This window comes from Podarcis bocagei (genome assembly GCF_964188305.1).
Source record: "Podarcis bocagei genome assembly, chromosome: 1".
In the NCBI taxonomy this organism is placed as follows: domain Eukaryota; kingdom Metazoa; phylum Chordata; class Lepidosauria; order Squamata; family Lacertidae; genus Podarcis; species Podarcis bocagei.
Window position 1 is genome coordinate 86,365,783 of NC_138125.1, and position 24,085 is coordinate 86,389,867.

Here is a 24,085-nt window from a genome sequence, read left to right on the forward strand (position 1 = left end):
ATGAGTGCCCTGCCACTGCTAGTACAGTCCAATATCACAGAGGAGCACGGCTTTCAGCAGCCTTGCAATGTAGAGTCACTGAATGAAGGGTGGAAGCAGGGCTTAGGCTGCCTTAAATTTCCAGGCCAAAGTCCACCAGATAAAACATGTCTCGGGTTTCAGTATCAGTGGCATGTTATTTGGTATGTGCCCCTATCAGCTGCACTCCAGAAAAGTTGCGCACAGAAGTCCTACGTTTACTTACTTGTAGGCAGAAGAGTTGCACTGTTAAATGTTAAAGCAAGTCTAAAATACCGGAAGTAGCTCCCTGTATGTCACTCTACTAGTGAAGTCTATGCTACCTAGCGAGTAACTGTCTCGTTCTCGCCGCTAGGTGGATGTTGAAACAAAACTACCATAACCATCATGCCCTGCGGCCACGGCAAGGAGGTGGGGACTAGGACACATGCGCAAAACGCTCTTTCCTTGTTGCTATGGGAGCCTACGGCAGGGCAGCTGCTGGGAAGAGGTAGAATCCGCGTTCTCTTTTGTTCCTCCGCTGCGACGGCGGCATTTTGGCACCTGTCGCGACTCTTTCCCGGCTGGGGTTTGCGCCGGCGGCGGCCCCTCGTTGCCATGGCGGCGGCGGCGTTGCCTCTCGCGTGCTAAAGATGCCCCGGGAGACGGCGAGGGAGGCAGCGAGACCTCCGCCTGGGAGGATGTCGCGTCCGCAGATCATCCACAGCGGCCACTTCATGGTGTCGGAGCCCCACGCCGACCCGGACCCGGACCCCGAGGCGGCTCTGAGCCAGCCAGGCCAAGGCGCCCCGCCGAGCGCGGCGGAGCGAGCGAGAAGGGCCGGCTCCGCGCGGAAGGCCGCGGGCGGGAAGGCTGGTGACGGGGCCCAGCTGACCTCCGCCGCCGCCGCTTACGACTTCGACACGGTGGACGAGGCCGCGTGCCTGTGCTACCGCTACGGGCCTCGAAGCAGCGGAGCCCTCAGCATCGACCCTTCGCTCACGAAGCTCTTCGAGTGCATGACGCTCGCCTACAGGTAAGGGCGGGGCGGGCAGGGCAGCCCCCGAGCGAACGGGGCACAGCGGGAAGTGTGTGTCTGGGGGGAAATGTGGAGAGACACAGTAAGAAGGGATAGAGAAGGGCCCGCGCGGTGGCTTCCTTTCTTGCCTCCGGCCCTTGCCTCTCGGGATGCATTCAGGGAACCAGACTATGCCTTGGGGTTACAGAGTGCCTGCTGTGGGAACTGCAGCACGACCAATTAGCCTGCCATTCATACGCAAGATATACTAGTATGCATGCAGATAAACGATACTCATAAGAGAATCCATCGGCAGGTAACTTGGCATCGTTAAGTAAAAGCCTCGGATTCCTTGTAACTACAAACATAAAGGGCATTTTCACCCAAGAAGGCATTTCAAAGGCGCAGCTTGCCTTTGTCGTGTCTGCCATGCCAAGTTAAAATCTAAATGAGTGTATAAATCTAGATTTGCAGCTGCCAGTTAAGAAGTGCTCCCCTGCAACCTTTCCTTCCACTTTAAGAACTTTCACTTATGGTAGGGAGGTTCTCAGGCATCACGTGTGAGAACAGAGTAGTCAAGGAATGAAACTGACATTTTAGAGTCAGAAACGCATACATCTGTTGAAACCAACAAATCCGGTTTTGTAGTTAAAAAAGAAAGCAGGGGGGCTAGATATGACATAGAGTTGGGCCTGGTTCTCCAGCATTCTACTGCCACTTGCTTTCTGGCACAGTATTCTTTCTTTCTTTACTCACTCACTGGTTGCAGTTCTACACACAAGGGATTAAAATCAATGAATAAGTCTCATTGAACACCGTAGGAGTTACTTCTGAGAAAAGGTGCAGAGGATTGCACTGCTACTTATTTTACTGTATTTGCAAGGTACCCAATAGCGTCTCTAGTGGCATATGGGAATATGTTCGTATAAGCACAGCATAGAGCAGTGTTTCCCAACCTTTTTTGGGCAAAGGCACACTTGTTTGATGAAAAAAATCTCGCGGCACACCACCATTACAGCCCCGAGACATCAGCGCGCAGCGTCACGCCGGGAGGGACGCACGAAAGTGAAAGTTTTCAATTTTTTCCCCTCCCCCTTGCCGGGGAACCTCCAAGCTTTGGGGGTGGGGGGGGAGGAGGCAGCAAAGCGAGGGACTGAGGGACCCTAACCCTAACCCTCACCGATCACCCGGGAAAGCATGCGAACGAGGAGCCCCCGTGTCCTGCTCACGGCAGCGGACGGCACAAAGCGAGGAGGCCTGGACAAGGCAGCACGCTCCCCGCTCTCGCTGCATCGGGGCTTTTCTCCTCCAGGCCGCTTTCGAAGTCCCCTTCTCCGCTCCCAAGAGCCGGAGCCGCTGCTTCCAGGCCCTGTCCGAGCCCCGACTTGTGGCCTCACTTCGAGGAGCGCCTGTTGCTGGGGACGGGGCTGCATCCCCCTCAGCCGCCGCCTCGCTTCCTTCCAGGAGACCCGACGGCTCCCCCTCTCCCGCTCGCCCTCCTGCGCCCGCAGCAGACCGAGACCTCCCCGCCCGGCTCGGCCCTACCTGGGCGCCTCCAAGCCCGGCCGGCTCCGCGTCGCGCTCCACGCCGGGCAGCTGCAGCGGGAGCGCGCGGCGGCCTGGCTGAGCGCGCCCCGGAGCCGTCGCGCCGTCGCTCGCGAGTCCCTCCGAGAGCCCTCGGGACTGACTCCGGAGTCGCGAGGCGGCGCGTCGCCCAGGGAAGGGGCGGCTTCCCACAAGTCCTCCGGGAAGCAAATGCCCTCGCCCGCCTCCCTCCAGGCCGCCTCGCTTCCTTCCAGGAGACCCGACGGCTCCCCCTCTCCCGCTCGCCCTCCTGCGCCCGCAGCAGACCGAGACCTCCCCGCCCCCGCCCGGCTCGGCCCTACCTGGGCGCCTCCAAGCCCGGCCGGCTCCCCGTCGCGCTCCACGCCGGGCAGCTGCAGCGGGGGCACACGGCGGCCCGGCTGAGCGCGCCCCGGAGCCGCCGCGCCGTCGCTCGCGAGTCCCTCCGAGAGCCCTCGGGACTGACTCCGGAGTCGCGAGGCGGCGCGTCGCCCAGGGAAGGGGCGGCTTCCCACAAGTCCTCCGGGAAGCAAACGCCCTCGCCCGCCTCCCTCCAGGCAACATCTCGCGGCACACCAGGCAACATCTCACGGCACACTAGTGTGCCGCGGAACACCGGTTGGGAAACACTGGCATAGAGGAGGGGAATTGACACTAACTTTAGTCTTCCCAGAAAATCATGTTAGAAAAGCACATCTTGCTGCTTAGACAGTGCTTCTGACACATACATATTACTTTGGTTTTTATCTACCCCATTTTCAGTGTATCTCATACCCTAGTTGACTTTTTCATTAAGCAGTCAAGTCCTTTAATCTTTAATCAGCTCTCAGGTCAGACTCCTTTAATGTGTGGAAAGGAGAGAAAGTCTTAAATAATAGAAATTTCTATTTGACAGAGTGTAGCAGATAGATAGTTAGCATGAGTATTAAAGTGAGAAATGGACCGTGACCCAAGTTGTCCCTGCCAGATGCTAGAGACATAATGTCAAAAAGCTGTCTGGGTTATGTGGGATTAAATATCATAAAGTATATCCACTGTGGTAAAGGTCTGTTTTGTCCCCTTTCTGATAGTAGTGTTGCTAAAGCATAAAAACTTGGCAAGTTATATAAACAGGAAGTTTTCACAGGACATGTATTTCTTCCTGTGCTCCCTTTAGCTTCCTAATAGAATTTTAATGTGAACTCTTGTGCAGAATTTTAATGATTTATGTTAAGGAACTAATTGGCTTGTTTTGCACCACAGTCTAGTTTTAATTATTGTTACCTGTGCTGTAGTATGCTGAAAATTAATACATGCCCTGAATTTTTTGAATTGGTTGGCTGTCGTCGTTCCCCCCCCCCCCCATTTCTGTAAAGTAGGAGAGAAACTTGAGCAATGAAACAAGCTGCTTAGGGAGGTAATGAAATTTGCTTCCTTGGAAACTTTCAAAGAAAGGCTGGGTGGGCAACTCTCTGGAATGTTTTACATTACTGTGCTTCAGGGCATAACTTGAACTAGATTAGGGATCAAAAACTTGCAGTCTGCTTGCTGCATATGGCACCCAGAACACTTGATTGCTGGCTGTGTGCCTCTTAAAAGTTTAGAAATTCTAGTGTTTCTTTTTTAAAGTAACACTTGACATGATTGCATAGACCATTTTGGACATGTGATGGTAAAACAACAACTCTCTTTTCTGGTTCTTGGTGCCAAACAGCCTATCCTGCACTGATCTTGACCTTTGGGATTTCTCCTAGTTCTAAAAATAATTAAAATAAAAAGTACCACACTGGAACAGACAGCATTTGTTTTAACCAGTATCCCATTCCCAGGAATGTCTGGCCCTGATATTAACATATAGAGTTTTGAATTAAATAGCTGTAGTCCTTTCATATAAAAGTTATATTCTTACCTGAGTTGCACATTCAGCGGATGCTACAGCTGTATGTTGCAGACTAGCTTCCCAACCAATATATTTGCTGCAAAATTACTGCTTCTGCCATTTTTTATGTAACACTGAATGCATTTTTCCTACATTGAGATCATCTCCTTGTAAATATATATCTATGAAGCAGCTTTAAATCAAGAAAAAAAGTGTTCCGGAATTTTCAGCAACCTAGTGAACTGGAATAGATCCTCAGAACTGGGATTTTTGGGTCTGTTATTTGACTTCCCACATTATGACATTTCAAACGTTGACTCCTTTAGGTATTTTTTAGTTAATCTCCCACAACATTATGAGATGTCATCTTGGACTTAGCAAAAGGACAAAGGTAGTATGAGGAGTTTGAATGCCTGAAGAAATCCCCTCAACCAGAGTCCTTTTTGACATTAACATTGTCAAAAGCTCAGTTTACCATATACCTGAGCCCACTGGTTTCAGTGGCAGTGCAAGCCTCTGCCCCCACCCAGTGAAATAGACATTATATTTTGCTCAATAGTAACAGAGAATCATATATTGAATCTTTGCACAGCTATGCATTAGAACTGTAACTGATCTATCTGCCTGGGATTATTCATTATTCATTCTGTCTCAAGCAGGTGCAAAAGAAGCTGTTGTGGCAGAACAGCAAAGGGGCATGGGTTCTGAACAGTATCTTGTTTTCTTTTACACAACTGTTCAGTGAAACAGCTGCCAGTTTTGAAATGTAATGGGGCAGAGTGCAATAGGGTGGCCTGAGAATGTGGTCCAATACGCTTAGTGTGAGGATTTTCATGTGGAGTTTGTGCACCTTCACGTGAACTTCTGAAGGGCAGAATATGAGTGTTTGTTGCTACTGATTAAACAGAGTGTGTGAGTGGAATGCAAGCTGCCAGTGTCTGCCTGTATTCCTAAGGAGATGCTGGCTCATTATAATTTCTTCTCCTTCGTAAGAACATACAGGTGAGGCACAGTTTTACTTTAACAGTGGAAGAAATAAACCACTGAATTAACCTTCCAAGATGTTTTTAATCATTTGGATTACTCAAGTCAATACTGTATTTCTCTGTTGTAGAGAGATACACTCACTAACAAATTGGTTATTAATAGCTGGATGTGTTTTAAATTATGCTGCATTTCTTCAGAATAATTGAATTACCATAGGTTCTCTCCAGGAAATAGTTGTCCAGCACTCACTGACTCTTCGTAGATGGGGTTCTGCAACAATAATGAATGGGGAAGACCCCTTATAGTAAGGCTGGGAGTGGGGGGTACTTCCAGATCTGCCACCTAAAGCCAGGGCTATTTTTTCTTCTGTCATAATTGTCACATGGAATTCCACCCCAAGGCTGGTATCTATAGCATACTTTTTAAAAGCAAGATTTTGTCCTTTGTTGAGGAGCTTCATCAGAAAAACAGGAAGGCAGTATACATAGAGAGCCATGTAGTTCTGTGGGCAGAGCTTCTGTAATCAACACAGCTTCTTATCCCAATATATGGTCTATAATTATGTTCTACACTTATCAGCATATGCTACTTCTAACCTGTTCATTTTTCTCCTTCTCCCACAGTTTGCTCTAAAAAGTTGAGGAGGAATCAACATCCAGTGAGAGGTTTAGAATAAAGCAGGCATATTGGGTCAATCTGTACAAAAGGTGAACTTTTGTAGACATCTGAGTAGTTTACAGTTTATAGTTTTGAGTGCAGAATTTAGTTTTATTGGCACAGATTAGTAATAAACTGTGGCTATAGAATAGTCAAGCTTATTAAAGAGATGTTCCTGTTCAGTGTGTTTTGAGCTGCCGCCTTCTTCTTTGGGTTGTGGCCTGGCCCTGTTTCCCCTTGAAAGCCAGATATACTTGGTATTACAAGAGGTGGTTTTTTTGGCTTTCTCATTTGTAGTGAGAAACTTGTCTCTCCCAAATGGAAAACCTTCAAAGGGCTGAAACTGCTACAGCGTGACAAGATTCGACTCAATAATGCCATCTGGAGGGCCTGGTATCTGCAGTGTAAGTAGCCTGGAAGAAGGTATTTAAAAAACAACAACAACAAAAAACACCCCAACCATATAAAAGGCAGATTAGGTGGGAACCACCAAATTCTGAGTATAAATCCACAAAAAATGGGTTCTTCCTCCATCCCTGCACATGTTTTCCATGACTTCCTCAACCAAGGAGATTGTTTCACACAGAATTATGTATTGCAAGTTTGCAAAGCTTTATGCTAGCAAAAGTCACATATTAATTGCTTATGGATTTAAGCAATTAAATCAGCTCTACTGCCCTATTTAGTGGATGCTGAAATGGGAGTGACTGCCAGCCAGCAAGTATTTTCTGTGTTTGGTCCTACTTGAAGCTATACTGCAGATTACAGCCCCTTTTCTGCTATTTCATTCTGGATGCAGATGTGGAGAAACGGCAGAACCCAGTGTGCAGTTTTGTGACCCCACTAGAGTGCAGTGATGTAGATGTGCACCGCAAGCCTGAGGTGAGCAAAGGTTATTTGGGCCTTTCTTACTTAAGAACTTACAAAGAAGACAAACTATGCATTTCTGTATGTGACCCCTGGCTGCACCTTTCTTTGGCAGGCTGTCATCATGGAAGGAAAGTACTGGAAACGCCAAGTTGGGGTTGTCATCAGGGAATATCACAAATGGAGGTTGTTTTCCTATACCCAGGTAAGTGTCTTCTCCAGCAAGATGTGTTGTACTTCATATAGCTCCCCTTCACCCCTAGATGACATGTTCCACCCAAGCTCATACAGTCCTTTTTAGTGTCAACCAAGGAAATCAGGTAGCCAATCCAGAAGCACCTTGGAACTCCATTGTAAGAAGGTGGATTTTCTAGATGCTTCTTGCCAGGCTACCATAGACTGCATCTGGTGGTTATGAGGTGATTGGTACTAGACTGGCAAGGCTATGGAAAAAGTTTAAAGACTATTTACAGAAATATTGTAAAATTAATGAATGTTAGAATGATGTAGGATAGAAATTAAGTGGTTTTTAGCTGTAATACTATAAGGGAATATGAAAAATGGATTACTAATAGGTAAAAATTTAATGTCAAAATATTTTAAGATTAAAGATTAGGATAAATAAAGATGGGAAGGATTTGCTGAACTAACAAACTGAACTGGAATACAAAAAAAGGGAGGCGCGAGGAGGTCCGGGAAACAAGCTAATGAAAAATAAGTAATGGAAAGATTGAGTTGTTTTTAACTGTTTTTTATTTTGTATTTTTCTTTTTTCTTTTTTCATTTTGTAATATCTTGAAAATTTTAATAAATATCTTTAAAAAAAATAGACTGGCAAGGCTATGTTTCCATCTTACTCTGATGGGTGCCTTGGCCTATAGACTCATTTCCGCAGCTGCCAAAGGCTCTCATTCTCTTGCCCTCTCTCTCATTTCCACAAAGACACACACTGGTCACCCAGCTATCCCTGTGTGATTATTGTGGTCTGCAATGGCTTGGCTGAGGCCTCGTGTGTTCATTGTTGTTGTAGCCGTAGTAGTAATAATAATAATAGTACATTATAACCTAGCCCTTCCTCCCAAATGTGTCCAGGGCAGCAATAAGCCAGATAGGATTTTATTTAGCTACCTATGGTTTTCCTCTAGCTAAGTATTGTAATTGTAGTACTTTCAGTGGCCTAATCCTAAACATTCTGTGCATTTTGTTATAGGCTTCAAAGAAGATGGATAAACCCGTCTATGGTTCTTCTCAGGTGCTATTTTAATGCCTTGTTCCTATACTGCACCCTCCAGATTCCCCTTTCCCCATGGCAGAGGGTGGCATTAAAAAAGGTTGGGGGTTGTCTGCAGCCATTCAGTATTCCAGCCCCTCATTTGAGTTTGCCTAAAGTTGGAGTTCACAGCTCTTTCTCTCCCATTCTGGACAGGAAGTAGCTGATGATGTTCCAAGGGCAGAGCTGAAAACGGATGGAACAGATGCATGCCCCATGGACCTCGACCCCTTGCATGACCTGGATGCACTTCTGGACACCTTCATTTCTAGCCGCAACCCTTATGGTGGCCCCAACCTCCGTGGCCTTGGTGAGAGGCTCATTCCATCTATCTCTGGATCTGTCCCTTTCTACCAAGAAACCCTTTAAGTTTTCTCCACTGTCCCCAGAGGCTGGTACAGATGCCTCTAAAGGGTGGACAGAGCTTTTGAAGTATCTCCATGTGAGAGCCAGTCCCTTGCTTGTGAACCAGAGAACAATTGCTATGGAACAAAGTAGCAAGCGAGTGATATTATTTCTCGTTTTGTGTCTTCAGCTCACCAGGGAAATGCGGATATGATCCAGCCCACCCTGACCCAACTGCACCCCATCTTTGGGGAGGAGTTTATGGACTTCGACCCCATTCAAGGTAACAGCAGAGGTTTTATGGCTGTACTTAGTGGTAAGGTGGTGCATCTCAAAGCTGAAAGACATCCTCTGAAGCACTTTGTATGGCTTCTTAAGACCACTTCAGACTGTGTTTAAATTATGTATCCATACTGTACACACTTAAAAGAAATGTGTTTGCTTATAGATGCCACTGGGTACATGCTGCTAGGATCTCCTGATCAGCAGCAATTCCCTTCAATGCTTATCTGTAAAAGAGCCCTTGGATTCCTCAGAATTGCAGCTTGCATATTTACTAAACTCACTGTTAGAGAGAAAACAGAACAAAATATGAAAAGCGTGTCATCAAGGCCCAAAAATCAAATAGAAACATGTATTATTATTATTTTAAGCCCACAAGTTAATCACCAGTTTTGAAAGATTAACTTGTGACCTCAAGAGTAAATAACATCTGAGTCTGGGTCACCAAACATGGGCTGAAAGCTATCACTGGTGAGAGGAGACTATTTCCAACCTGACATTGATGAAATTCTAGTTCACCCAAGGCCAGAGCAGAATGCTGCTGAGCAAACATGATACGTCCTGGTAAGACTAGACATTATTTAAATCAGTAGAGCATGCACATAAAAATCCTCTTTTGGGCATCCAATGCTCTAATAGAAGACTCATTCTCCATATAATCACATGCATACTGTGCTTTATATATTGTTTGTCCCCTATCCCATTTTCTGAATCAGCCAGGACAAATTCTTCAGAGCCACTGTATATCCCCTTTTCACAGGAAGAATAAAGTAGGCAAATTAATCTTGTATGGATTCTTAATTTGAAAAATCTTAAACTTACGAGTTTGTCATCTCAAAATTTCTACTTGCAAGTATAGCATCTACATATAGAGCCTATTTCAGTCTCATTCCTGCCACTCCGTCACATAACTCTGAAATCAGCAGTCCCCACCTGCAGATTGCTCCTGTTCTTGACTTGAGTTTCTCTACCAGTTGACATATCCTGGATGTTAGGTCTTATCTTTTTTCGAAACCACTAATTGATGTCTGCTTGTATGGTGGATGTGAATGAATTAACGTTTATTATTACGACCAAACAGCCAGCATACTACCTGCATGGTGAAATCCTGATGATTCCTTGCTTAATTGATTCAGACACACCAGCCAGTTATCTTCTACCAGTTGCTCTTTATCTCCTCCCAGCCTTTTAAATCTTTGCTTTCTTTTCACAGAATTCATCACTTCCTGTCGTTCTCAGCCCACGATCCAGGTAAGGATAATAAATTTATCTTATAGCTTACAAACTCCTTGGGCTTCTGCAGCCCCTGAAGCTTATTGCAGATACTGGTCTGTGCTTGATTTTGATTTTGGAAAGGCAATAGCCTTTTCTCAGCATTGCAAAAAAACTGAGCAGTGGGAGTTCTTCCACTTGTATGATTTTCAGTGCAGCCATCTCCAGCCTGGACTCAGGAGTTGTGTTTGATTTGCACTCTCTTCTCCCCCCTCTTAGGCTCCTGCAGTAACAGATGTTAGTGCTTTGAACCAGTGCAACCCAGATACACCTCTCATTGCCCCTGGGACCAAGGATCTCCCACCGCCTGGAGACTCTCTCAATCCCATTCCCATCTCACTGGATGTGGAGCCGCCTGTACCTTTGAATGGACAGCAGACCTTCCTGCCATTCTTCCCCACCTCCCCACTGAGGATCAGCCCGCCGCCTGTCTCTCCCATCTTGCGCATGCAGCCTCAAACCACTTTGGTCTTCTCTGTCATCACGCACACAGGATCAGAAACAAATTCTCCGTCTGTATTTCGGGACACTTTTGCTGTGCCAGTCTCTGCTCCTCCACCCAAGGATGGGAAATGCAGACACCTGCAACGGATTGCTCCAGCACCCTCCTCTAGCCAGCAGCCAGCCCTTCCCGGTGCTCCGCTCCCTTGCCTGCTTGCAACTGGTATGTCCCTGCAAGGACAGGCTCTCTGCAGGGGAAATTGAGACATTGCTGACCTAGACCAGTGTTTCCCAAACGTTTTTGGGCAACGGCACACCTGCTTACCGGGAAAAAATCTCGCGGCACACCACCATTAAAGCCCCGCCCCGTGACGTCAGCGCGCAGCGTCACGCCGGGAGGGACGCACAAAAGGGAACGTTTTTTCCCTCCCCCTTGCCGGGGTGGGAGGAGGCAGCAGAGCGAGGGCAGCTGAGGCGGCGGCGGCAGCTGAGGCGGCGGCGGCTGCGATAGCGGGCGGAGGAGGAGCCGTCGCCGGGAGTTGCTGCTGCTGCTGTTGCTGCTGCTGCCCGGACATGCCGGCCTCCTCCTCCTCCGCTGTCTCGCGCGCCTCCCTTTTGCGCGCGCTGCCCCGCCGCTCGGCACGACCACCGCGGAGCCGCCCCGGCTCGACGCGGATCCTCGCCGCCGCCGCCTCTCGCCGCCGCCTCTCGCCCGCCTCCCTCCCACGGCACACCAGCCGGTGTCTCACGGCACAGTAGTGTGCCGCGGAACACCGGTTGGGAAACACTGACCTAGACCACAATGCTTCTCTAGATCCATTTGGAGTATTAAGTCATACAGCAGAATTCTCCTTTCTTTTTGGTGGTGGTTTTCTCAAGCAAATCTCACCAGGATCAACTTTTGGAATCCCTAATTTAAACAACTGCATGCATTATTAGTGTTTATTTTGATATAATTATCTGAAGCTGGAGTTTAGCTTCATACTTGGGAATCACTGGAAGCAAAAGCATTTTTCCGTACTGGAAAAATAAAATATGTGGTCCAGGGAGATAGTTTTTTGTGTTACTGCAGAATTTAAAAATGATATACAGTGGTGCCTCGATTTTCGAATGTAATCCATTCCAGAAGACCATTCGAGTTCTGAAACGTTCGAAAACCGAAAACTCAGTATGGAACTGAGTATGGAAAACTCAGTACAGGAGCCGAGTGACATGTTCGACTTCTGAGGCGTGTTTGACAACTGAAGCATTTGTTTTCGGGTTTCCGGCGTTCAAAAACTGAAATGTTTGTCAACGGAGACGTTCAAAAACCAAGGTACCACTGTATCTGACTTGAGCTGATAGGCATTACGTAACAGTGCCTGTATCTCCTTCAGTGGATTTAGAGTTTAGCCTTGCAGAAATTGTGTGTCAAAACTATGTACTGACTAGTCTGTAGAATAGCAAAATGGTTAGTCCACAGGTATTGGAGACAGATTTAAGGTGGCAATCTTACTTGTAACTATACATACCGTATTTTTCGCCCTATAGGATGCACTTTCCCCCCTCGCTCTCCAGGCTTCAGGAAGCTCTCCGCAAGCCTTAGGAGCTCTGCGGGATTTCCCGTCGGCTCCCAAGGCTTGCGGATAGGAGCCTGCATCTCGAAGCCTGGGGCGACAAGCTCGGGGGACAGCGGGGAGGTGGAACACCGCTTCTCCCTGCCGCCAGCCCCTGGGGGGACAGCGGCGGAACACCATCATCCCGCTGTCCCCCGACCTGGTTTGGAGGCTGGCGGTGGGGAGAAGCGCGCTTCCTCCCGCCGCCAGCCCCACAAGCTCGGGGGACAGTGGGGAGGCGGAGCGCCGCCATCCCGCTGTTCCCCGACCTGGTTTGGGCTTCAGGCAGATATCCGCAAGCCGTGGGAGCCTGGCGGGAAGTCGCGCCGGTCTTCCAAGGCTTGTGGAGAGCTGCCTGTTCTGGGGTCCGAGCTTCCCCCGCCCCAGCCCCGCGCCTGGGGGGGGGGGATAATTTTTTTCCCTTTATTCTCCCCCCCCCCCAAAAAAAAACTAGGTGCGCCCTATGGGGCGAAAAATACGGTATGTGTAAAGATGTCTGGGAGCTGCTGTTTGGAAAGGGAAAGAAAAAGTCCTCTATGCCCAGATTCCTCCTTTGATCCCCTTCTTGCTTCTCTGGAGTGTAGTTAAGCTTTTTGTTTCGATGAAGCCAGCAGTTTGAGCCAGGTAAATCAAGCAAAATTACAAATGTCAACATTCGTCCAAATGCTTCATAGTTAAACAGAAAGCCTTCAACTCATTAGTAGAAGTGAAATGACAGGTCATTAATATAACTATGCATATTTACTACCTTTTTAAAGTTATATTTTAATTTCTCTTAAATCTGCAAGTGAGCACAGATTTTCTTGACCCAATTCAGAAGAAGGCTCTTGTGCCTTGTAGCTATTTTGAATGGGGAAAGTTGTCAAGAACTGTAGAGTCTTCTAATGTGCAAGCATTATGAAGAGAGAATCTGTAACTATGAAACTTTCCTCTCTACCCCATTTAAAACTCACACATAAAGGTCCAGAATTCCTATCCTCGTGTGTCTGATGGCAGAGTGGGTACCAAACAATTGGTGTCAGATTGGCTGGTGATACATGTAGGAATTTTAGGAGACGCTATTGGTTATGGGGAAACCAGGCCTAGGTATGTTTTGGAAGGGATCCCTGAGGCAAGGATGCTCATTGGCCTCTCTGTTGGGTAGGGTGCCATGCATTTAAGTAGAGATCATTGGCCCAAATTGTATTTTCAGTTGTGGTAGGTGGGATTTCATAAAGCAGCAGACTCCTTTTCATTAAATAAATTCTGCCACATTCAAAAACTTGGTCTACTGGTGAGCAGCTAAACTGAAGCTGTGTAGTTACAGGGAGTGAGGTTAATACATAGAGGCTGGGGAAATAAGAACATCTCTTTCATCTCTAGGTCCTGCCCCACTGCCCCTCACTCCAGTCATGAACTCTGTGCAGGTAAGGATGCTCTCCTCTGCCACCTTCCTTCTTCGAGGCCTCCTATCTGTGTTCTGCTTTTTGCCTCCTTGGAGTTGACAGGCGGCGTATTTTTCTATCTTTCTGTTTGGCTGCTCTCTCTTTCTCTCAACCCTGCTTTTCCTCTCCCACAGGTGTGTGGCGTCCCAAAGCCCCCTGCAAATATGCTGAACTCATTCTCGGCAACAGTGAAGTCTCCTCCACTTGCCTCTGCTGCTGCTTCCCCTGACACTGGTAAGCTCGCTCAGGAGGGTGCAGAGTCACTCAGCCTCTCCATTTGAAGTGTTGAGCACTGAAGCCTTAGTATGTATTTACAGTTTACTTGCTTTAGGAAGCTTTCATTGGATTGGTCTATATGTAGAAATTGAATACACACCTTAAGAGGAACTCACCTACCCCAGTATTTTTGGGATTGTTTCAGGTGCCAAAACCAAGGAGAGAGCTGAGGACAAAACTCTCTGCAAACCCCAGGAAGTGGACAAATGCTGTACTGCCAAGGTAATAAGGATACCCACACCACTGTACCCCATCTTGTTGGCTTGAGGATTGTGGGAGAAGACATCTTTTCTCAAAGACTATAGCCAAAGGGGTAGTCGCCTGGCAGTGTCTCAAATCACGGCTTGATTGGCTCTTGCAGGGAAGTCGCAGATCAACACTTACCTCGGCTGACTATGCCCGCCGTAGGGTCATCAGCTCCGGCTTCAACACTCTTGCCACTCTGGTGTTGACAGGACCTGATCAAAGCAGCACTAAGGTACGCATCCCCCACTGTATCAGAGGGTGGAAGGGCACATATTCTCTGCTGTTTGTCCAGTTCTCCCAATTTGCTTTGTGAACCTGCTGGAGCCATTCTTGTGGTCTTTGCCCTCCCAATCCATTTTACGCCTTTACTCCACCCCCTCACCTCCCCAGTTCAGCAAAGCGATGCTCCTGCAGAAAAGTGTGGCACATGTGGAAAGACTGCAGCAAGAGCGCCGACAAGCTCAGGAGACAGTTGAAAGACTACGTGGGGAAATCAAAGAGCTGAGCACTGCCATTGAGTGAGTTGCGGGGCTGGCTTAAGGGGTTTTCATTGGATCAGGGATACAAGTTAAAAGGTGAGAGGGGAACTCCTGTCAACAAGTTGTGGCTTTTCTCTTCCTTGCAGTGACTTTCAGCGCCAGCTTCCACCTACGGGAGCTCCTGTGCTGCCACCACAGTCGGATCAGGCTTCTCAACTCTATGAAGAGTATGTGCGCAAGCGCACCCTGCAGGACTGGCGCTTCTGGCTTGTATCCACCACCAAGCATGTGGGATGGGATGGGACAGGTTAGGGTGAAAGAGCAAGGGGAGGTATTTGGCATGGCATCAGTGGCCTGCTGGGTGCTTAAGGGGAGCAGGGAGACTTGGCTGCATAGTCTCCTTAACCTCTTCCAACCTGCAGTTCAGCATGGTGATTAAGCCACTCTTTGAGAGCTACACCAGGACCGTGAGCACAGGCAACGTCAAGGAATTCTGCGACTCAGTGTTGAGCTGGTTGGAGCAGCACTGCACCCTGCCCATCTTGCGCCCTGGTATGGATCAACAGGGAAATCTAGAAATGTCTTTCCCTTCACTGACCCATCTCTTCCCCCCCCCCCCATGGCTTTCAATGATCCTTGCCTACCTTCTGCTCTGAAATCTAGCACATGCTTGTGTATCATTCACCCATCCTACTCCTGCTTGAAGTACTCTTACATTCACACATAACTAAGAGAGTGGAACCATGGCTTGCCAATTATACTCCACGTTCCCGATTCCCTTTTCATGCCTTGCTAAGTTACTAGACACAATTGCCCATCACTATGATCCTTTCCTTGCCCTGAAGCAAGATGATTGGGCACTGCCTTAAAGCAAGGCCCAGATGTGACCTTAGGAGTTACCTGGCTTTGTGGTGTTTAGGAAAAAAATCTAGCTGGAGATGCCAGCTGTTCTCACAAGTCTTCTATTCCTGATACTTCCAGAGGACTTGAAAGGATTCTCTTTCTAGGAATTAGGAGAAAGTGTCTGCATTGAGTTCATTGTTACTGTTTTGGTTTTTTGTCCCACAGCTATCTCTGGCTCCCTCCTGCAGCTAAGCAAGATCACATCCATACTGACTCGGCCAACCCAGTTGCGTGAACAAGCCCTGCAAGCGGTAGCTGGCCCTCCACACTACAAGAGCAACAGCTAGGATGAAGACCAGGTCCAGTGCTATATGGACATCCTCACACACTACCAGGAAAGCCAGCAGCAGGGACCTCTATCTCAGGAATTCATTTGCCATGCAACAAAGAAGCTTATGTTAGACAGTATTGGGGTTTAGATTGCCGGAGCAGAGAATCTCTGAGTATTCATTTTGGTGCTGGACACCTCTTAATACTCTCTCTCTTTTTGCAGAACTTCAGGTAGTAGAGTGGGGGATGTGGTGGATAAGGCAAGCCACAGAGCCAGAATGCAGATTTAATTGCCAGATAGATGCCAGCTATGGCTTTAGCCTCTTTCAGAACTGGGGTGAAAGATTAGCCGCATAAGAATTAGTGTGGCCTCCATTTCCTGTGTTTTCCCACCAGAGGGCAGTGAAAGTGATTCTTGCAAGCCTTCTCAATACGTAGAGCGATACTTCCTCTGTATGATTCGTGGCTTTGAGTGTTTGTGGCTAAGTGCCCCCCCCCCAATATGCAGTATATGTTGATGGCAGATTTTACCTATGCAACCATACCCATGAACCCTCTGGGGTGTAGAGGATCAATTTCTCCCATCTTTCATTTTAGCTCAGAGACCTTTTGTAGGACTGTGTATTTTCTGTAGATCTGCTGAATTTTTACAGGGGGTGGAATCTGACTTCAGCTCAGTATTTGATGGTGTGATGATACTCTTTGCTCTGAGAATTGTACCTTCAGTGTACTGCATAGCCTATGCCTGCCATTCTCCATCCCCTATGCTCATGTTTCTTTTCTCAAGTTACATATTAGCTTGGCATGGAATCTGGAGTTTATTTATGCACAACACATCCTGTACTATGTTTGCCAAACTTTGTTCTAGGCTTCCAGCTAATGTACAACAACTCTTGACATCTGACCACAAGGAGGTTGTGTGATGGGGAAGACACCACCTTACCACTGATAGGCAACCTGTTCTGTCTCCACTACTGTAACTGTATGATTGCATAACCTTCGGCAAATGGCAATACCTCATTCCAAACTCCCAAGTTAGTCATAAAGCTAATGTCTACAGGAACAGGAGCCTAGCTGACTAAACTAGGGAAAAGGCCTTTTTACCCTTTCCAGAGTTTTGAGTAATATCTGAAGTAGCTCTGGACATTTTGGCACCTGATAACAGAGAATCCAAATGTCACACCTCTATCCCCCCACCCCACCCTCCCCCAGTTAACAGGTACAGTGGTGCCCTGCAAGACGAATGCCTCGCAAGACGGAAAACTCGCTAGACGAAAGAGTTTTCCGTTTTGGAGGTGCTTCGCAAAACGAATCTCCTATGGGCTTGCTTCGCAAGACGAAAATGTCTTGCGAGTTCCTGCGGGTTTTTTCCCCTCCCCCCCCTTTTTCTAAGCCGTTAAGCCGCTTATCAGCTAATCCGATAAGACGCTAAAAGCCGCTAATAGCGCTAATCCGCTAATCCGTCAATGTACTTGCTTCGCAAGACGAAAAAACCGCTAGACAAAGAGAATCACAGAACAGATTATTTTCGTCTTGCGAGGCACCACTGTACAACCTTTGAAACTAGCAGGAACTGTGGCGGTGCATAGATCCTTTTCATTCCTGATGGGTAAGCTCTATAGCTTTATCTTTCATTACCAGATGAAAGCCTTTGATGACTGGAAATTGTTCTAGCTGCTTGCGTACAAGATATTCTAATACTTATGTGTCCAGAAATACACGAGAGAAAGAGTGGGAAGGGAATCTTTCACCCAACGTGGGGCTCGTTGTTGAGATCTGGCCTAGGTGTGCGTGGTTTCCTTTTCTTTTTACTGATTTATTATTTCTTCATTCTGCTACAGGCCCAAAACTTTCAGCAACAAAACCAAAAAAGCTATTCTATTATCCTATAGGAATATAGTAATAATATGGCAGTTTTCCATCAGCCACTTTAACCAAGGAATGGGCAACTGATTGATTCCCATGGGAGACTCACCTCAATATACAAAATCTACTTCAAGCCCAGGTGTGCTTTCAGTCTGTGGGATGTTCTATGTCCCTTTTCTGTACCTTTTTTACTCATGAATGATGGTGGTGCTTTTTAAGAGTCTGCATTAGCTGAAGGTAACCATTCTGCATTTATGTGAAGTTAATGCACAATACAGCTGACCCTTTCACTGTTCAGCATGGGAGGTTTACTGCAGAAAAGACTTCCAGTGCTTTGCTCACCTAGATGTAGTTACTGATAGCACTTTACTTCCTCCAGTCCTGTAGGATTTCTTCAGTTAACGTGTATTAAAAAAAGAATGAGAGCACACATGAATTATGAATTCTATCTTGAAAAAATATTCAGTGGACCATTTGAGATTTCTTGTGTTTCTATATCATTTTGTAATTTTAGCACTATTTCTGTATGTTTCACATATGTCACTAAAATACATTTGAGTAATCTTTAAGCGTTGTTTTCCTTTTCCACAATTCAGAAACTCCACTCTCTTCATACATGTAAGCAGCTGCCAGCCTTTGGCCAAACTGCAAAAGCACCTGCTGGGCTTTGCAGTTCCATCTTTCAAAAGCATTCCACAACCAACTTCTGCCCAGCCATCCCCACTGCTCAGCTGCTAAGACCTAGGAATAGCCAAATAGCACCTCAGTTGTGGGGGAGGGCACACTATTCAGTTGTTCATAGTGCTACTCAGCTGGGCAGTAGGCAGGGAGGTATGCAATAGATCTCTCTGTGTGGTGATGGGGTTGAAGAGTCTGTACATCTTCCTTGAGCAGGGTGGGGAGAATAATGTGTCACAAACTATTCAGATGTGGCCCCATTGACACATGTAGCTGTTAGATGTGCAAGTGTTTTATTTCTCAGTCAATTAACTTGAAAGCCAATTCAACAAACCAAGCAAGTTTGCAAAGAGCTCACAACAGTAAAATAAACAGGATGCAGTGCCATACTAAGCTTGGCTTCCAAGAACTAGTCACCTAGTTTTTGGGATTCTTTTCCCCAGCACAGCATATTGATCCAAATCAACCCTCACCTTCATTTGACCTCAGCCATCTAAGTACTCCCTAAAAAGCTTTGATTAGGGCTAGAGCCCATAAGTGGAGACCAGCTGGTAGACCTTGGCATCTTTTTAGGGTTCTTACATCCAAACACAGAATCTCCATGATAGGAATGAAGGAGTTATCCAATAATGTCAAAACTCAGGGACTTCTCAGGCTGAGATACCATCACATTTTCCTCTCAGAGGCAATATCCATGCCACAGGCTGCAAGGGAAGCATATGGAACATTTACTGCCTGAAAGAATCCTGACTTGGCATCTTACATGCCTCCTCCACCTACTGTGCCAAACAGCAGGCATGGGCAGCACAACAGCAGCAATGGTGCATGTTTTACAGTCAGTATAAGCAAATGATCTGTGGGGAGGCCGCAGCTCTCAGCTTTCAATTCTAGGAAGTCATTGGCCAGAGAGGTGGCGGCGAGTGGGAAAAGGAATACATAGGAAGGAAGTGGCAGAAAGGATAAGTGGGAATACCTGCTACTGAATGTGTCCACATTTCTTACATGTAAGCCTTTTTAACCCTTTAAAATTTTCATTGCCCCCTTAAAGTTGCGCCCTGAGCTGCTTTCAGAGACTCTAGTGAGCATAAGAATGATGGACCAAAGTCATGTCTGGATGTGAGACAAGGAAGCCCCATGTAAGCTACTCGGTGCTTACTAAAGCAAGTAAACTGTAAATACATACTAGGGCTTCAGTGCTCAGTACTTCAAATGGAGTCGTAGTAAATGCTGTGGGTTGGAAGTACAGCAAAGGTGAAGCAAAAATCTCATTCTTCGGCAAGGTTCTCACACAACATGCAAGCTGACTGCCAAATGTCAACTTCGTAAGCGCCTCTGCTTCATGACAATCTTGGCCACTAGGACTTCCTACCATGAAATGGCCAGGACAGTCTACCAAACACCCTGGCGGAAGCTGCAAATAAAGGAGAACTGCTTGTTCTTGGCTACTTATCGCTTTCTAATCGCTGATAGGTGAGTTATGGATTTTACTTGACCTTTGCTGAGCTCATACTTCCATTTGCCCAGTTCATTTTGTGTATTACCTCTTGTGATACAGTTACTCCTCATTCATACAGTTGTGAATAAAAGATGCCCAGAGCTTAGCCAAATTATCATGTGATCTGCTTAGCACTGCCATGGCCCTGCACCACCAAGCCCAACCTCAATAGTCTTCCTCTTCCAGATAGATCTCATTATCCTAGAATAGATGCTTCCATCCAATGCCTGAGAAGGACAGAGCAGCTTTTCTATACTAACCTGTATGTAACGAGAGGGTCCTTGTTGTGCTTCTCTAGCAATTCCCGCACCATAGCAGGGGGGTTGAGACCCAGTAACTCTGCCCTCTCCCAGCGCTGCAAACGGGTGATTCCTGTCAGGGGAAAAAAGGTCTCTCAAAGTGGCCTCTTCAACACCAGCGATCTTCAACCACCTTCCTTGCAAGTCTATTGCCGCTAGATGAATTTGAGAATTAATTAGGAGGCCCCTTTTCCTGGTATGCTGCCACTAATTATAATGTAACACTTTAACAGAGCATAGGGAGACTGGTCCCTGCCCCTAAAATTTTGCATGGAGGGAGGCAGGGAAAACCTATGCTTTCATTGTAGTGATGTGTACTTTGGCTCAGTTGTAGTAGCAGCATGATTGGAAGTTCTTACCTGTGCAGGGGCCATACTGCCAGCTGAGGTCAAATTGCTTTAGTGTCTCCAGCTGGTCTGGATGTGCAGCATCTTGGACTGCCTGGACTGTCACTGCGTCTGATCAGAGAGAAATGGATGATTATCACCGCATTATGGAGAGCCCTTGTATGAAATGAGTGTGCAGGAAAGACTTAACATAATTCTTTAGCCAACACCATTACATTAGTTATCTCTGGTTTGCTCTACAACCAGTATAACTCTGCCTGTGTTTTTTTAGCATCTCTTCACCCACACTTCGATCTCATGTAAATATGAACACACACAACAAGTGCTGACTGAAGGAAACAACACTAACATAATTAATCCATTGCTCATTGAGAATGCTCCTCTTCTGTGGAGGGTTCCCCACCTTTTGGGAGTATATGTTTCATATAATTTTACTTCCTGCTAAATGATTTTTCAAATACTTCACTTTCACAGCAATCCTGTGCAACAGTTCATCACCACTGTACTATAGCAACTTGCTAGCTAAGCAAATGGCAAGCCTATTACTGATTAACCCTCACTTGCATAACCGTGGTATTGAGTTATGTGCAGATCCAACAAACAACCTAGGAGACGACCAAAGCAAGACCATGCAGGGAAAGAGTTTGCAAGAACTGATGCCTTGCAAATCTCAAGGGCAACTCCAATGGGCATCCATCTACTACCCACCTAAAGCTGCTGGATTTTCACCCTTTCCCCCCGTTCAGATTATCTACCTATTGGTAGCAGAGGTATCACCTTGCCGTGGTGAGTGGGCTTGCACATGCCTATGACCCTTGTGAGCAAAGCCGACGGGAGTCTCGTACTCCCAACAGGGTCACCCAAGGTGGCAAGGTCAAAGGGAAGGAGCTAGACAAAGAAAGATCCAAGAAGTCCTCAACAACAGAGCAGGCGGCAGATAACAAGTGACATGTTACATCGGCTGTGAAGGCAGATGAAGGCTGCAGCAGATAAGATAGAGCCTTACTGCGAAGACTGCTTTGGTCAGCGTGCACTGATCTACACACATGAAACAAATTCACGCACAACATCTTCCAAAAACCCATACCAAACCCATAAAACTCCCATGGCGATTGGCAAATGGTAATGGTGTCTCCAAAAACTTTTACCCATCACTTGGGAAGACAGGTGAACTAATGCTGGTGTACTGGAAGAAGCAAAGATCACCAGTGTTGAAGCAATGATTCTTCAGCATCAACTACATTGGACTGGTCATGTGCAGATGCCTGATTATCGTCTTCCAAAGCAACTACCCTATTCCAAACTTAAAAATGGAAAGCGTAATGCTGGTGGTCAACAAAAGAGGTTTAAAGACTCCCTCAAGGCAAATTTTTAAAAATGTAGTATAAAAGTTGACAATTGGGAAACACTGGCCTGTGAGCGCTCCAACTGGAGAACAGCCTTTACCAAAGGTGTAATGGATTTTGAAGATGCTTGAACTCACATTAAGAGGAAGACACATTTAGCAAACCCTCACCATGATCAACTCCCGCCTAGAAACCTATGTTTCCACTGTGGAAGGATGTGTGGATCCAGAATTGGCCTCACAGTCACTTACAGACTCACTGTTAAGATTGTGTTCATGGAAGACAATCTTACTCGGCTACGAGAGATCACCAAAGAAGAAAAAGGATTTACGGGAGCACGACCAAATCGGTTGCACTGGGCACGGAGCCTTGGGGGTGCCGCAGGGAATGCTGAAAGTATGATTTAGAATGAAGTGAGAGTGGTGAGGGGCGCTGAGTTTTGGTGTCGCACCAGGTGCTGCTGAAATTCACGCATCCCTTCCCAGCAATACTCACCATGGAGCGGGCTCTGAGCCTTCTTTGTTTCCTTACTGTCTCTTTTCCTCTTCTTCACCACTTGGAAGGAGTCTGTGATTAGCCGTTTCCTGCCCATGGTTCCATGTGGCAATGCTCACAGAGCATTAACAGGCTGCTCTAAACAAGGAGCTGAGGAGGAGAAGCAGAGACTGTTAGACAAGCTGCTGACTAGGACCTTCAATCTCCAAACCTACTGTCCTAACACCAGCTACCAGTCAAAACGACTTTATTTCTGGGAGAAAACCCCCCGCAAAAAGGTGTCTGGACTCTCCTAGCTGGAGGCCTTCTCCCATGTGTAAGTTCTTTGCCTCCAAACACATTAAAGAGCCTAAGTTTATGTAAAGGAGAAGGAAGTATATTCTGTGCATGGTTAGAGACCCTACACTCTTTATAAATGCCTTTGCATTTTCCAGGACTGTGTGTTGACACTGAAAAATTCTCAGCCCGACTCCTTTCCCTGAGCGGGAGGCTATTCCTCTGTCAAGAAGTGCGACAGAATCCCTTGCGGTCCCTATCCTGGACTCTGCTTCCTCCTGAAGCCATCAAAGCAATGCACGACTCGACCCTCTCCTCATCCAGACCTCGAGAACAGACTCCCCAGTTCCTGCTCTAACCACTGGTTACTCTCCCCCACACCCAAGAATCCAAGAAGCCTGGGGATCAAAACGATCCCCTCCCTCTCACCCCCCTGAACAGATAGATCCCTCTTGTTCCTTCTATAGCAGCCGCGTTCCAGTTTTTGGACCCTTCCCTTCCAGACGCCCCCCCCCGCAGCCTTTTCGAGTCGCCCCCTCGAGTTCCCTCCCCTAATGCCCAAACGCGGAAGGGTAGGAGAGTCTCTCTCCTCCTGTCACCCCGGAAAAAAAGGCTCCGCGACATCTCTAGAAGCAGCTGAGTCCTTACCAGCAGCTGCGCCGGGGGCTGTCGGTGCTCCCCCCCCCAATGTCTCTTGGGGGCGATGCGAGGACTGCGGGGTGGGAGCTGCTGGCACAAACCGCTCCCGATTCTCTCCCCCCCCCCCCGAGCCGTTCTGGGTCTCCCCGAAGCAGCCGGTTGTTGTTTTTGCACGGATCGGCCAATGGCAGCGCTGCTTTCGCTTTGCGTTCAAGGCGGCTGCAGCGGAGGAAGCGCCCCTGGCGGTCGACCCGGGGAAGGACGGCGGCTTAAGGCGTCGCAGGTGGCGCCTCTTGCTCTTCGGGGCCCCTCTATTCTCCCGGCTGTTTCCTCGCTCCCAGTACTCCATCCCCCAGTCCCGCATCTATGCGCTCTCTTCCTTTTGCTCGAGAGATTTTGCCGCGATCAGAGGAGCAGAAGCCACAGAACCGCCAGAGGTAGCAACGAGACGCCTGCCGATTAATAGTAAGGCACGGGGCATGTCCGGGCCAAAACGCTGATCCGGAGACGGACCAAGAAAGGAGCTGGGCGTCCGAACGAGGAAACGCCGCCATAGCAACTTGCCTGGTGCGCTAGCTTAGCCGCTGTTTGGGCAAGGAGTGGGGAACCGGAGCAGAAAATAAATGCTTTACCTGGAGACTGTTTTTCCCAAAATCACTGAACTAGAGAGCAGCTTCGTCTTTTCCAGCAGCAGTGGTCCTCTCCCTTACAGCTCCCTCGATCCCTGCTCCTCCGCGATCTCCTTCAGCACCACCTGGTGGGAGAGGCTTGCAGCCGGCAGAAGCTTCCCCTGAAGCAAGCACTCATCCCGTTCTATGGAAGCAGACTCGCCTCTTTTTCATTCGGAGAATCGGCCGATTAATCTGGATCATCCGGATCACATCCCACTGGGCC

At 47.5% G+C, this 24,085-nt stretch overlaps 2 protein-coding genes across 3 annotated transcripts; one reads left to right on the forward strand and one right to left on the reverse strand.

Moving 5' to 3' along the window:
- The first annotated feature begins 448 nt into the window (after positions 1-448).
- LOC308572686 (MLX-interacting protein-like) lies at positions 449-16,954 on the forward strand. The gene is made up of 17 exons (XM_081168980.1): positions 449-1,033; positions 6,378-6,484; positions 6,880-6,962; positions 7,063-7,152; positions 8,158-8,199; positions 8,374-8,527; positions 8,753-8,845; positions 10,058-10,095; positions 10,336-10,780; positions 13,515-13,558; positions 13,711-13,810; positions 13,998-14,074; positions 14,214-14,330; positions 14,489-14,616; positions 14,724-14,847; positions 15,000-15,129; positions 15,646-16,954. The coding sequence occupies exons 1-17, from the start codon at positions 651-653 to the stop codon at positions 15,765-15,767; spliced, it is 2,277 nt and encodes a 758-aa protein (XP_081025106.1). The 5' UTR covers positions 449-650; the 3' UTR covers positions 15,768-16,954.
- Positions 16,955-18,570: 1,616 nt separating this feature from the next.
- POLD4 (DNA polymerase delta 4, accessory subunit) lies at positions 18,571-23,839 on the reverse strand. 2 transcript variants are annotated; one of them, XM_081170089.1, is made up of 5 exons: positions 23,824-23,839; positions 22,277-22,426; positions 20,448-20,546; positions 20,050-20,161; positions 18,571-18,998 (listed from the first exon to the last, which is right to left on the reverse strand). In XM_081170089.1, exons 2-5 carry the CDS (start codon positions 22,371-22,373, stop codon positions 18,974-18,976), a joined length of 333 nt encoding a protein of 110 aa, XP_081026215.1. In that variant the 5' UTR covers positions 22,374-22,426; positions 23,824-23,839; the 3' UTR covers positions 18,571-18,973. The 2 variants fall into 2 exon arrangements, with proteins under 2 accessions (XP_081026215.1, XP_081026214.1); XM_081170088.1 differs by lacking the exon at positions 23,824-23,839 and adding an exon at positions 23,201-23,363.
- Between the last annotated feature and the right edge of the window lie 246 nt (positions 23,840-24,085).